We start from the raw sequence: 14890 nt of genomic DNA on the forward strand, positions 1-14890 counted from the left end.
GCGTTGGAGTCTGTGCTGACAGCTCAGAGCCTGGAGCCTTCAGATTCTGTGTCTCCCTCTCTCTCTGACCCTCCCCTGCTCACACTGTCTCTCTTTCTCTCTCAGAAATAAATAAAACATTAAAAAAAGAAACACAATGTAAAGACTCACAGCTTACTATAGACCCATGAAGAGACAAGCACAGAGCAGAACAACCTCCCAACATACAGTATCATTTCTTAATAAAGGCATTAGATTAAATAATTTTCTTTTTTTTTTTTAGTTTTTTTTTAATGTTTTATTTATCTCTAGGAGAGAGAGAGACAGGATGAGCAGGGGAGGGTCAGAGAGAGAGGAAGTCACAGACTCTGAAACAGGCTCCAGGCTCTGAGCTGGCAGTCAGCACAGAGCCCGACGCAGGGCTCGAACCCACAAACCGTGAGATCATGACCTAAGCGAAAGTCGGACGCTTAACCGACTAAGCCACCCGGGCGCCCCGATTAAATCATTTTCTTTTAGGATGGCTTGTTATGCAGCAATAGCTAACTGATTCAAGTGAACAGAAGTAAGGACAGTTATCACAATCTACTGCTGATTGTTCTTGGCATTTTTTCTTCTATTTGAAGAATACATTCACGGTAACTCTGTTATTTTGGTTTAGTTCAGACAACTGCATATAAAAACTCTTCCTGAGGGGTGTCTGAGTGACTCAGTCTGACGAGTGTCTGACTCTTGATTTTGGCTCAGGTCATGTTCTCATGGTCCTGGATTGAGCCCTCCATCACGCTCCTTGAACATGGAGCTGTGCACTATTTATTCAGTTCCTCTGTGCAACTTTAAATCAGATATTTTGTTGTTGTTGTAACTGAATTGTATGGACCACAGCCTTGATGCTTAAAGAGTGGCCATGGACCAGGACCTGCAGCAAATACAGGTGCAAATACAGAATTGCTTGGCCCATGTGAGCCCTGCCCAACAGAATCTGCATTTGGGAAGATAAGCAAATAATTCCCGTATGTATTGAATTTGGAGAAGTGATGGTCTAGTGTAGTGTTTCTCAAGCTTCTCACTGTTGACATTTGTGGTGGGTAATTCTTTGTGATGAAGGTTGTCCTGGGAACAGTAGATGTTGTGCAGCATTCCTGGCCTGAACTGACTGGGGGTGGGGGGGTGCAATGCACCTGCCCAGTTCTGACAACCAAACATTTCACTAGATCCTTCCAAATGTCCCCTAGATGACAAAATCTCCCCTAGATGAGAATGACGAGGCTGGAAGAAGAGGCGTGTGAACATGTTGAAGGAGTCCAATCAAAGCCCATCCCTTACTCAGTTCATAACATTGGGCAGATCACTCAACCCTTCTGAGCCCCATTCTGCAAATGAGACTCATAAGAGTACTGACCTCAGCGAATGGACTCATAAAAAATTAAGGACAACTGATACAAGGTGTTAATCTCAAGGCAATGTGCAGAAGAGTTCCAAATATATATTTTAAAGACTTTTTATTGTGCTAAAATACATGTAACATATGATTTGCCATTTTAACCACCTTTTTATTTACTCTATACATTTTTGCTATTTTCTTTTATTTTAAATTTTAATTCCAGTATAGTTAATGTACAGTGTTATACTAGATTCGGGGGTACAATACAGTGATTCAACAATTCCATACATCACCCAGTGCTCATCATGACAAGTGCCCTCCTCAATCCCCATCACCTATTTCACCCTCATCTTAACCATTTTTAAGTGCACAGCACAGTGGTATTAAATACAGTCATATTGGTGGGCAGCCATCTCCACAGTCCATCTCCAGAACTCTTTTCCTCTTATGAAACTGAAACTCTATACCTAAATATATACCTTTTAGTTACCAAGATATATTATAAATTAAGACTCAATGACAGCTCTTAATTTATATCAAAGCATTGAACACTTAACTGTTAGGCAGTTAAGTGTCATGAAAACCAAGGACTGTAGGGCTTGTGGTTTTATGTCAAAGGAACACAGTTCTTCCCCTTGTTGAAGGAGGGGGGGGTGGTTATAGCAATTCTCAGTATCAGTGCTGTGTCCCACCACAAGTCAATATTTGGGAGACCCAATGAACCTAGTAGAAAGACTCTTCACTCTTGGATTTGGAGAAAACTTTAACTCAGGGTTGGGATAAGGTATTAGGAGGTTAGCTCCCTGGGAGCCTGGTGAGTTCAGGGAAGAGTAAGACCAGATTCACCTGACTTGTAAGCTGGTCTCTTGGCAACAGGGAAGCTACAGGAAAAAAAACTTATCTGTGCAGAGCGATGTCCCGTAGGGGATGATGTGCTCAGGGGTGGGAGCAACAAGAGGGAAATAGGCTTAAGGAACAGATAAGGAGCTGTAAATATCTCTCCCATTGTTGTCCCTCAGCATGTGCAACCTTGGGCTGAATGGAACACACTTATTTCTTTCGGGGTCCTAAGTCTGGCTAGCAGACTCCTGCTGTATTGTTTGAGAGCAGAGCTTCTCCATCATTAGTCTCCATCATTAACTATTCAGGGAGGAATTCGGACTTCCACACAGAGATGTTGATCCCAGAGATGCCCTGCAGGTGAGTCCGAAAACCTAGTAGGTTCTGCAGGGCAGGGCCAGAGAGAATAGAAGGGTGAGAAGCCACATGAGAGCCAACACAACCTAGCTCCACCCCAGAACAGCACTGTGGTTGTTGGCTTGCTTGATTAACTAATTAATATATTTATTTATGATCCTAGAAAAGATAGTAAGCATTGAAATCAGAAAAGCAGGGGAGATTGTTGAGAATTAACTAGTGGTAATGGAAGAGTGGTAATGGGTGGCACAACATGGCCCCAGTAAAAGTAGAACACAAGTTCAAGAATATTAGAGAATGGAGAATATTAGAGGAATAGAGAAGTAGGGTATTGGCTCTGAGGGATATGCAGTCAAGTGAGGCCATTCCTTGTATTATTTTGTAACATTTTTTAAACATTTATTTACTATTGAGAGACAGAGAGAGACAGAGCACAGGGGGAGTCAGAATCCGAGGGAGGCTCCAGGCTCCGAGCTGTCAGCACAGAGCCCGACTCGGGGCTCAAACTCATGAACTGTGAGATCATGACCTGAGATGAGGCTGGACGCCTAACTGACTGAGCCACCCAGGTGTCCCCCTTTTATTATTTTTAAGCAAGGGAAAATTTGAGTATGTTTTCAGATTGTGAGAAAATTTGGACCCTTGGATCATGAGACATACGTTTCAGTGTCTTTTTTCTTGCTGGGTATTCCAATCAATTAAACATTTTTTATTTTTTTTATGTTTTTTATTTATTTCTGAGACAGAGAGAGAGCGAGCAGGGGAGGGTCAGAGGGAGAGGGAGACATAGAATCCCAAGCAGGCTCCAGGCTCTGAGCTAGCTGTCCGCACAGAGCCCGACGTGGGGCTCGAACTCATGAACCGTGTGATCATGACCTGAGCTGAAGTCGGACACCCAACTGACTGAGCCACCCAGGCGCCCCAATTAAACATTTTTAATAGCTGAAAAGGGATATACTAAAAAGCTTTGCACTGCAATTATTTCTTTACTGGTCAGGATGAGTATATTTGTGCGTTTCTTAGACATTGACTTTCCCTGTTGCAAATTGTGCAAGTTCTGTGTTTTTGTTCAGTAGATTTGGAGTGTTTTTATTCCTGTTTCTGATTGCATTTTTTTCAAACATAAGAACTGGAGTTTTCCCACCAACTTTGCTGTTTGCTATTTAGTTCTTTTATTTATGTACGGATGTATTAGAGGGTAGTAGGAAAGTTTATACATTTTGTGTGCTCAAACCTATCATTCAGTCATATTTTCCTCCCCTCTCTTGTTTTTTTTTAAGTGTAAAAGTTTTTCTACCTTGTTTGAATTAATAAGTCACCTTTTATACATATTTCTAACCTATCTTCACATTTCTATTATTGTACCTTTTGGACTTTTGTGATTAGATCTATTTCTCAAAATCACATCATCTTCAGCTATCATTTAGAAGGGCATTCTTCTTTGTCATTTGACTAACATTTACCTTTTCTCCCTAAACAAATATGAGTTAGTATATCTTTATATAAGATGAAATATAACTTTAAATAATGCTTCCTACCACTTTTTAAAAGACTTTTGATTGCTATCTTTTATTTCCAGGTTTTTATGTTTTTTTAGAGTAATCTGTATACACAGCGTGGGGCTCAAACTCACAGTCCTAAGATCAAGAGCCACATGCTCTACCAACTGAGCCAGGCAGCCACCCCTATTTCCTCCCTCCACCCAAGATTTTATTTAGATTCAAATTAGTTAACATATAGTGTAGCATTGGTTTCAGGAGTCAAATTTAATGACTCATCACTTACATACAACAGCCAGTGATCATCCCAACAAGTGCCCTTTTTTTAGCCCACTCCTCCACCCATTTGACCCATTCCTCCACTCACTGCCCCTCCAGCAACCTTCCGTTGTTCTCTATAGTTGAGAGTCTCTTATGGTTTGGCTCCCTCTCTGTTTTTATCTTACTTTATTTTTCCTTCCCTTCCCCTACGTTCATCTGTTTTGTTTCTTAAATTCCACACATGAGTGAAATCACATGGTATTTATCTTTCTCTGATTGACTTATTTCACTTAGCATAATACATTCTAATTCCATCCATGTAATTGCAAATGGCAAGATTCCATTATTTTTGATGGCTGTGTAATATTCCATCATATATACTACATGTTCTTTACCCATTCATTGGTCGAAGGGTATTTGGGCTCTTTCCATAATTTGACTGTTGTTGATAATGCTGTAAATATTGATATGCATGTCTCCCTTCGAATCTGCATTTTTGTATCCTTTGGGTAAAAACCAAGTAGTGCAATTGCTGGACCATAGGGTAGTTTTATCTTTAACATACTGAGGATACTCCACACTGTTTTCCAGAGTGGCTGCACTAGTTTGCATTCCCATCATCAGTGTGAGAGGGTTCCCCTTTCTCTGCATCCTCACCATCATCTGTTGTTATCTGAGTTATTAATTTTAGCCATTCTGATATGTGTGAGGTCATATTTCATTGTGGGTTTTTTTTTAATGTTTTATTTATTTATTTGTTTATTTTTGAGAGAGAGATAGAGACAGCATGAGCAGGGGAGGGTCAGAGAGAGAGGGAGACGCAGAATCCAAAGCAGGCTCCAGGCTCTGAGCTGGCTGTCAGCCAACAGCCCGACACATGGCTCGAACGCACGAACCTCGAGATCATGACCTGAGCTGAAGTTGGACGTTTAACTGACTGAGACACCCAGGCGCCCCTCATTATGGTTTTGATTTGCATTTCCCTGATGAAGAGTGATGTTGGATATTTTTCCATGTGTCTGTTAGCCATCTAGATTTCTTCTTTGGAGAAGTGTTTATTCATGTCTTCTGCCTATTTCTTAACTGGTTTATTTATTTTTTGGTTGTTGACTTTGATAAATTCTTTATAGATTTTGGATACCAGCTCTTTATCCAATATGTCATTTGCAAATATCTTCTCCCATTCTGTCAGTTGACTTTTGGTTTTGTTTGTTGTTTCCTTTGCCATGCAGAAGGTTTTTATCTTGATGAAATCCCAATAGTTCACTTTTGCTTTTGTTTCCCTCAGGAACCCCTGTTTTCAAGTCTTTATCACTTTATTCTTTTTTTAAAAACTTTTTAAAAAATTTTTTTTTATTTATTTCTGAGAGTGAGAGAGACAGTGTGAGCAGTGGAGGGTCAGAGAGAGAGGGAGACACAGAATCTGAAACAGGCTTCAGGCTCTGAGCTGGCTGTCAGCACAGAACAGAGCCTGACACAGGGCTTGAACCCACGAACTGTAAGATCATGACCTGATCTGAAGTCGGACGCTTAACCGACGGAGCCACCCAGGTGCCCCTATCACTTTATTCTTGTATTAGTGATCCACGTTGATGTCATTACATTAATACTATTTTATATCTCTCTATAAAGTTACTTTTAGATTGTCACTGTGTTTCACACAGTTGTTTGAAAGAGCTCAGTGCCTAGCCTATTATCACTCTCTCAGTTATCCTTTGTTCCATAAGCTCTTAGTTTCTTTTAAGAAAAAAAATTTTGGGGGGGGGCGCCTGGGTGGCTTAGTTGGTTAAGCGTCCAACTTTCGCTTAGGTCATGATCTCGCAGTTCGTGGGTTCGAGCCCCACATCGGGCTCTGTGCTGACAGCCAGCTCGGAGCCTGGAACCTGTTTCAGTCTGTGACTCCCTCTTTCTCTGACCCTCCCTTGCTCACGCTGTCTCTCTCTCTCTCTCTCTTAGAAATAAATAAAACATTAAAAAAATTTTTTTTTAACATTTATTCTTTTTTGACAGGGAGAGACAGAACACGAGCTGGGGAGAGGCAGAGAGAGGAGACACAGAATCTGAAGGAGGCTATAGGCTCTGAGCTCCCAGCAGAGAGCCCAATGTGGGGCTCAAACCCATGAATGGTGAGATCATGACCTGAACCAAAGGTAGACGCTTAACTGACTGAGCCACCCAGGTACTCCCGCTCTTAGTTTCTTTTAAAACTTATATTTCTATATTACAAACATACAAATATTCACGCCCTTTTATACAGATTCATGAATAGAATCTTATGCACATTGTAAATTGTCTTTATGGTTTGGGTCAGTCTTTCTGTAATATCTTGTCTCCCTCAATAGTACCTTCACACTTGTTTCCATCAGCTAGTATAGTGCTAATTCATTATGTCAGTGATTGTATAATATTTCAGAATGTGTCTGTGTCATTTACGCTTTTAAAATTTTTTAAAATTCTTTCTCATTATGTTGTTATTGTATGAATTATAGAAAAATTTTCGAGATTGAGTTAAAATGCTGGTTCTCCACTGGGGACAATTTTGTCCTCCAGGGGCCATTGAGCAATGTCCAGAGACTTTTTTGGCTGTCAGATTGGGGAGTATCAGTAGAGATCAGGGATGCTGTAAATATCCTACAATTCCGACGACAAACTCCCCCACAGAGATTGATCTGGGCCAGAATATAACAGTGCTGAGATCAAGATACCCTGAGTTAAATAGTACATATCTATGTTTTTGATACTTATAGCTGTTTTCAGATTATCTCCCCCATATGTTATAGCACTTCACATTTTGCTACAAAAATTAAAGAGTGCCACTTTTCTACCTGTTTAAAAGTTCCAATCTCAGGGGCACCTAGGTGGCTTTGTCGGTTGGGCATCTGACTCTTGATCTTAGCTCAAGTCATGATCCCAGTGTGTTGGGACAAAGCCAAACATCAGGTGATGCAGTGGGTGTGGATTCTCTCTCTCTTTCTCTCTCTCCCTCTACCCTTCTCCCTGGCTCATGCTCCATCTCTCTCTGATATGAAAAAATAAATTAAAATAAATTAAAAAAATAAAAGCTCCAATCCCAATTGGTGTGACAGCTCTTAAATTTTTTTGACAGACTGATGAGTGTGGAAGAGACTGCTTGTTCTTTTCATAAACTATTAGTGAGTTTGAGCAAAATTCATATATTTGGGCACCATTTTGATTTGCCCATTATTATTATATGTCTATATATTACATGTCCATTTTCTACAGTTGTCAGCATTTCAAATGATATTTACAGATTATTTTTCTCTATTGAATTCTATGGAGATATATTGGCCAGAAAAATGTCTTAAGTCCTTTTTGTTAATGTATAATTTCTTCCTTCTCAGTTTCTTGCCTTAATTAAGATGCTTTTGCCTGTAGATTCTATTCATTTTATTTTATTTTTCTTTCTCTCTTTCTTTCTTTTCTTTCTTTCTTTCTTTCTTTCTTTCTTTCTTTCTTTCTTTCTTCCTTTTTCTTTGGTAATTTTAGGGACTTTGGGTGATTTTTTGTATTTTTTAGAATTTATTTTTAAATTTAAGTATAACTGACATGCAGTGTTATGTTGGTCTCAGGTGCACAACATAGTGATTCAACAATTGCTGACCATCCCATGCTCCTCATGATGAGTGCACCCTTATTCCCCTTCACCTAGATCACCCATCCACGCACCCACCTCCCTTCTGATAACCATCACTTTGTTCTCTGCAGTTAAGAGTCTGGTTTTTTGTTTTGTTTTGTTTGTCTCTTTTTTTCTTTGTTCATTTGTTTTGTTTCTTAAATTCCATATATGACTAAAATCATATGGTATTTGTCTTAATCTGACTGACTTATTTCATTTACCATTATACTCTCTAGGTCCATCCAGGTTATTGCAAATGGCAAGATCTCATTTGTACCTCTTAATACTCTTTATCTACCCCCTCCATCTACCCTCTGCCAACTATCAGTTTGTCATCTGTATTTAAGTGTCTGTTTATTCATTTGCTCTGTGTTTTGGATTATACATATAAGTGAGATCATAAGATAATTGTCTTTACCTGACTTATTTCACTTAGTATAGCACCCTGTAGATCCACCTATATTATAGCAAATGGTAAGATCCCATTTTTTATGACTAATATTCAGTTTTATATATATTCTATGTTTATATATTCCACTATACATACATATACATATATATGTATAAATACACATACAATGGATAAAGTAGATTGGCATACCATTTTTATTGCTAATATTCAATTATATATATAGTGGAATATATAAAAATGGAATATATACAAAATTAGTCATAAAAAATGAGATCTTGCCATATGCAATACCAAATCTACAGGGTGCTATACCAAGTGAAGTAAGTCAGATAAAGACATATATGTGTGTGTATATATATATATATGCCAATCTACTATATCCATTCATCTATCAATAGACACTTGATATGCTTCCATATATTGACTATTGTAAACAATGTGCAATAACATGGGGTATGCATATAATTTTTGTCTTTTTATATTAGCCATTCTTTTTGGTGTGAGGTGATTGTCTTAATCCTTTGGATGTCACATAAATAGAATTATTTTATTTTGTTTTCAGATTGTTCACTCTTTGTATGTTAAAATGCAGTTGACTTTTTGAGGGTTGGTTTTGTATCCAGCTACTTGGCTCAATTGATTTATGAATGACCTTAGTGGTATCTTTAGGATTTTCTACATATAAGATCACATCATCTACATACATAAATTTCTTTCTTTCTTTCCAGTTTGGATACCTTTTCTTCCTTTCTCTTTCTTTAACTGCTCTGGCTAGAACTTCCAGTGTTATGTTGCGTAGAAATTGTGAAAATGGGCATCTTTCCTTATTCCTGACCCTGATCATACAGAAAAATGTACACTCCATTACCATCGAGTACCACGTTTGCTGTGGGTTTTTCATAAATGCCTTTATGTTGAGATAGTTTCTTTCTATTCCTAGATTTTAGTGTTTTTATCATATTCCATACACAAATATAAAAAATTAATTTCTTGAGTTCAGAATATAATCAGTAGTGTATCAGCCAGGTTAGTAATGCATGATTTTGTCATGCTCTTCTCTTATTTTGGTAGTCACATCGACTACATGGAAGGAGGCAATCATACACGAAGTTCAGAATTTCTTCTTCTGGGATTTTCAGAGGAACCAGAATTGCAACCCTTCATCTTTGGGCTGTTCCTGTCTATGTACTTGGTCACCGTTCTTGGGAACCTGCTCATCATCCTGGCTGTGAACTCTGACTCCCACCTCCACACCCNAGCACTTCACATTTTGCTACAAAAATTAAAGAGTGCCACTTTTCTACCTGTTTAAAAGTTCCAATCTCAGGGGCACCTAGGTGGCTTTGTCGGTTGGGCATCTGACTCTTGATCTTAGCTCAAGTCATGATCCCAGTGTGTTGGGACAAAGCCAAACATCAGGTGATGCAGTGGGTGTGGATTCTCTCTCTCTTTCTCTCTCTCCCTCTACCCTTCTCCCTGGCTCATGCTCCATCTCTCTCTGATATGCAAAAATAAATTAAAATAAATTAAAAAAATAAAAGCTCCAATCCCAATTGGTGTGACAGCTCTTAAATTTTTTTGACAGACTGATGAGTGTGGAAGAGACTGCTTGTTCTTTTCATAAACTATTAGTGAGTTTGAGCAAAATTCATATATTTGGGCACCATTTTGATTTGCCCATTATTATTATATGTCTATATATTACATGTCCATTTTCTACAGTTGTCAGCATTTCAAATGATATTTACAGATTATTTTTCTCTATTGAATTCTATGGAGATATATTGGCCAGAAAAATGTCTTAAGTCCTTTTTGTTAATGTATAATTTCTTCCTTCTCAGTTTCTTGCCTTAATTAAGATGCTTTTGCCTGTAGATTCTATTCATTTTATTTTATTTTTCTTTCTCTCTTTCTTTCTTTTCTTTCTTTCTTTCTTTCTTTCTTTCTTTCTTTCTTTCTTTCTTCCTTTTTCTTTGGTAATTTTAGGGACTTTGGGTGATTTTTTGTATTTTTTAGAATTTATTTTTAAATTTAAGTATAACTGACATGCAGTGTTATGTTGGTCTCAGGTGCACAACATAGTGATTCAACAATTGCTGACCATCCCATGCTCCTCATGATGAGTGCACCCTTATTCCCCTTCACCTAGATCACCCATCCACGCACCCACCTCCCTTCTGATAACCATCACTTTGTTCTCTGCAGTTAAGAGTCTGGTTTTTTGTTTTGTTTTGTTTGTCTCTTTTTTTCTTTGTTCATTTGTTTTGTTTCTTAAATTCCATATATGACTAAAATCATATGGTATTTGTCTTAATCTGACTGACTTATTTCATTTACCATTATACTCTCTAGGTCCATCCAGGTTATTGCAAATGGCAAGATCTCATTTGTACCTCTTAATACTCTTTATCTACCCCCTCCATCTACCCTCTGCCAACTATCAGTTTGTCATCTGTATTTAAGTGTCTGTTTATTCATTTGCTCTGTGTTTTGGATTATACATATAAGTGAGATCATAAGATAATTGTCTTTACCTGACTTATTTCACTTAGTATAGCACCCTGTAGATCCACCTATATTATAGCAAATGGTAAGATCCCATTTTTTATGACTAATATTCAGTTTTATATATATTCTATGTTTATATATTCCACTATACATACATATACATATATATGTATAAATACACATACAATGGATAAAGTAGATTGGCATACCATTTTTATTGCTAATATTCAATTATATATATAGTGGAATATATAAAAATGGAATATATACAAAATTAGTCATAAAAAATGAGATCTTGCCATATGCAATACCAAATCTACAGGGTGCTATACCAAGTGAAGTAAGTCAGATAAAGACATATATGTGTGTGTATATATATATATATGCCAATCTACTATATCCATTCATCTATCAATAGACACTTGATATGCTTCCATATATTGACTATTGTAAACAATGTGCAATAACATGGGGTATGCATATAATTTTTGTCTTTTTATATTAGCCATTCTTTTTGGTGTGAGGTGATTGTCTTAATCCTTTGGATGTCACATAAATAGAATTATTTTATTTTGTTTTCAGATTGTTCACTCTTTGTATGTTAAAATGCAGTTGACTTTTTGAGGGTTGGTTTTGTATCCAGCTACTTGGCTCAATTGATTTATGAATGACCTTAGTGGTATCTTTAGGATTTTCTACATATAAGATCACATCATCTACATACATAAATTTCTTTCTTTCTTTCCAGTTTGGATACCTTTTCTTCCTTTCTCTTTCTTTAACTGCTCTGGCTAGAACTTCCAGTGTTATGTTGCGTAGAAATTGTGAAAATGGGCATCTTTCCTTATTCCTGACCCTGATCATACAGAAAAATGTACACTCCATTACCATCGAGTACCACGTTTGCTGTGGGTTTTTCATAAATGCCTTTATGTTGAGATAGTTTCTTTCTATTCCTAGATTTTAGTGTTTTTATCATATTCCATACACAAATATAAAAAATTAATTTCTTGAGTTCAGAATATAATCAGTAGTGTATCAGCCAGGTTAGTAATGCATGATTTTGTCATGCTCTTCTCTTATTTTGGTAGTCACATCGACTACATGGAAGGAGGCAATCATACACGAAGTTCAGAATTTCTTCTTCTGGGATTTTCAGAGGAACCAGAATTGCAACCCTTCATCTTTGGGCTGTTCCTGTCTATGTACTTGGTCACCGTTCTTGGGAACCTGCTCATCATCCTGGCTGTGAACTCTGACTCCCACCTCCACACCCCCATGTACTTCTTCCTCGCCAACCTGTCCTTTGTAGACATCTGTGTCACCTCCACCACCGTCCCCAAGATGCTGGTGAATATACAAACACAGAGAAAAGTCATAACTTATGAAAACTGCATCACACAGATATACTTTTTCATACTCTTTGTAGTTTTGGACAACTTCCTCCTGACTGTGATGGCATACGACCGCTTTGTGGCCATCTGTCACCCACTGCGTTACACAGTCACCATGAACCCCCAGTTCTGTGGACTGCTGGTTCTGGTGTCCTGGATCATGAGTGTCCTGAATTCCTTGTTACAAACCTTAATGGTGTTGAGGCTGTCCTTCTGTACAGAGGTAGAAATCCCTCACTTTTTCTGTGAACTCAATCAGATGATCCAACTTGCCGGTTCTGACACCTTTCTTAATGACATGGTAACGTGTTTTACAACTGTGCTGTTGGGTGGTGCTCCCCTGGCTGGGGTCCTTTACTCTTACTCTAAGATAGTTTCCTCCATATGTGGGATCTCATCCGCTCGGGGGAAATATAAAGCATTTTCCACCTGTGCGTCTCACCTCTCGGTTGTCTCCTTATTTTACTGTACCAGCCTAGGAGTGTACCTCAGCTCTGCTGTTACCCAGAGTTCCCACTCAAGTGCAACAACCTCAGTGATGTACACAGTGGTCACACCCATGCTGAATCCCTTCATCTATAGCCTGAGGAATAAAGACATAAAAGAGGCTCTAAGGGTATTTTTCAGAGGGAAACCTTAAAAAGGCCATTTCTTAAAACTGTCATTGCAGGCTTAATGCTTTATAGCCTGAATTTGTGATTCTTTAATCAGATCATGAAAGAAGACCTTAATCCCTCTACTTATATCTTACAGTTTCAATTTTTCTAAAGTTCAACTGCTTTATTGAATTTAAATAAGCCCTGTGTTTACCTCTCTGCTCCTTCTGATACCCTACAGTTTCCTCCCCCACCCCCTAATTTCCAAGGTTAGTCCCAACCTTGAGTCAGAAACAATTAGGAGTTTCCCATTTGCCTCATATAGTGATGAGCTGTCCTAGTTTTATGGAATAAACTACTTTTGGCAACTGAGGCCATTTATAATTTTATTGTAGAGAAAATTGTGAGATCACAGGTTTTTTTTTCACTCTGTATCTGCCATTCCTTTCTACATTCTACCTTAAATGCTCTTCCCAATAACCCGATAATGTAGACTTTAACATACTAGTTTGTTTTGTAATGAGTCATGGGGATCTAGGATCTTCATTAGGATCCTGTTTTCTTATCAACTCAGCATCCAAAATATCCCTGGCACAGAATAGTAAGGCAAAAATTGCTTATGAAAAACATGCTCCAAGTGTAATCTACAGAAAGACAAATTTGAATAAACCAAGTGACTAACTTAATATGGATTTAGTATTAAAGAAGACCTGAAATTGATGAAGTAAAATTTTGAGTCATACCATATTTTATTGCAGAAAATATGTTTCTGGTGTTGTACATCTACTCATTGAAGTGAGGGATATTTGGTCTCCATGTTTAAAGGGTATTATTAATTGGAGTGAAGAATTTAGTGGCATATTTTATACTATTTAATTGGATGATCTTGCTGTTTCTATTTGAAAATTCCCAGTGCTGCCTACAAATATTATTATTTGCATTACTCTAAACTTAATATCTCACCCTTTGAAAATGATGTCCTAAAAATTATAGTGTGAGTGAAGCTAGTAGCAGTGCCCTTGGGTGAACCAAGTGGTGGCATCACCTAGGAACGAAACGCAAATTCTTGTGGCTGTTGGAGACGGAGAGGTTGGGCCCAACAAGTCCACCAGGTGGTTCTGCTGTCTCAAGTTAGAGAAGTTTTGCCCTGGAGGAAAGGAAGTCCATGAATTCAAGTAGATTGTTCAATGTTTCTGTGAATTCTGTGAGACGCTGGAATATACTTTTAATAAATCAAGTATATTTTTTCTTAAAAAATTATAGTGTGAGTGAACAATATGTGTATTTACTCTGTTTTTAATTTCTTTACCTTTTTTATGCTCTAAAATCTCTTCAATCCTCATGATCAAAGGATGACTTAGACAAGAGCTTGAATTCATGCTCAGTGATGCTCTGGGAATGGAGAATTGTGACTGAGAGTCCCACAAGTTATCCATGCAAAAACGTACAGGTCTTACATCCCCAAAGGCAAGGGAATCAAGAGCAAAAATGAACTATTGGGACCTAATCAAGATAAAAAGCTTCTGCATGGCAAAGGAAACAATCCATAAAACTAATAGTCAACTGATGGAATGGGAAAAGATGGTTGCAAATGACATATCAGATAAAGGGCTAGTATCCAAAATATATAAGGAGCTCACCAAACTCCACACCTGGAAAACAAATAATCCAGTGAAGAAATGGGCAGAAGACATGAAAGACATTTCTCTAAAGAGGACATCAGATGGCCAACAGACACATGAAATGATGGTCAGCATCCCTCCTCATCAGGGAAATACAAATCAAAACCACACTGAGATACCACATCATGCCGGTCAGAGTGGCTAAAATGAACAAATCAGGAGACTCTAGATCCTGGCGAGGATGTGGAGAAACAGGCACCCTCCTACACTGTTGGTGGGAATGCAAACTGGTGCAGCCCCTCTGGAAAACAGTGTGGAGGTTCCTCAAAAAATTAACAGTAGAACTCCCCTATGACCCAGCAATAGCACTGCTAGGAATTTACCCAAGGGATACAGGAGTG

The 14890-nt window shown here is 38.1% G+C and overlaps 1 protein-coding gene across 1 annotated transcript; it reads left to right on the top strand.

Moving 5' to 3' along the window:
* The first annotated feature begins 11930 nt into the window (after positions 1-11930).
* On the top strand, positions 11931-12911 carry LOC144237870 (olfactory receptor-like protein OLF4). Its single transcript, XM_077771597.1, has one exon. The coding sequence runs from the start codon at positions 11931-11933 to the stop codon at positions 12909-12911; it is 981 nt and encodes a 326-aa protein (XP_077627723.1).
* Positions 12912-14890: the final 1979 nt, after the last annotated feature.

The sequence above is a fragment of the Crocuta crocuta genome, unplaced genomic scaffold (genome assembly GCF_008692635.1).
Source record: "Crocuta crocuta isolate KB4526 unplaced genomic scaffold, BGI_CrCroc_1.0 scaffold755, whole genome shotgun sequence".
Classification (NCBI taxonomy): domain Eukaryota; kingdom Metazoa; phylum Chordata; class Mammalia; order Carnivora; family Hyaenidae; genus Crocuta; species Crocuta crocuta.

Excerpts from the sequence above, each read along its gene's own strand:
- LOC144237870 (XM_077771597.1), top strand. The coding sequence starts at position 11,931 with ATGCATGATTTTGTCATGCTCTTCTCTTATTTTGGTAGTCACATCGAC.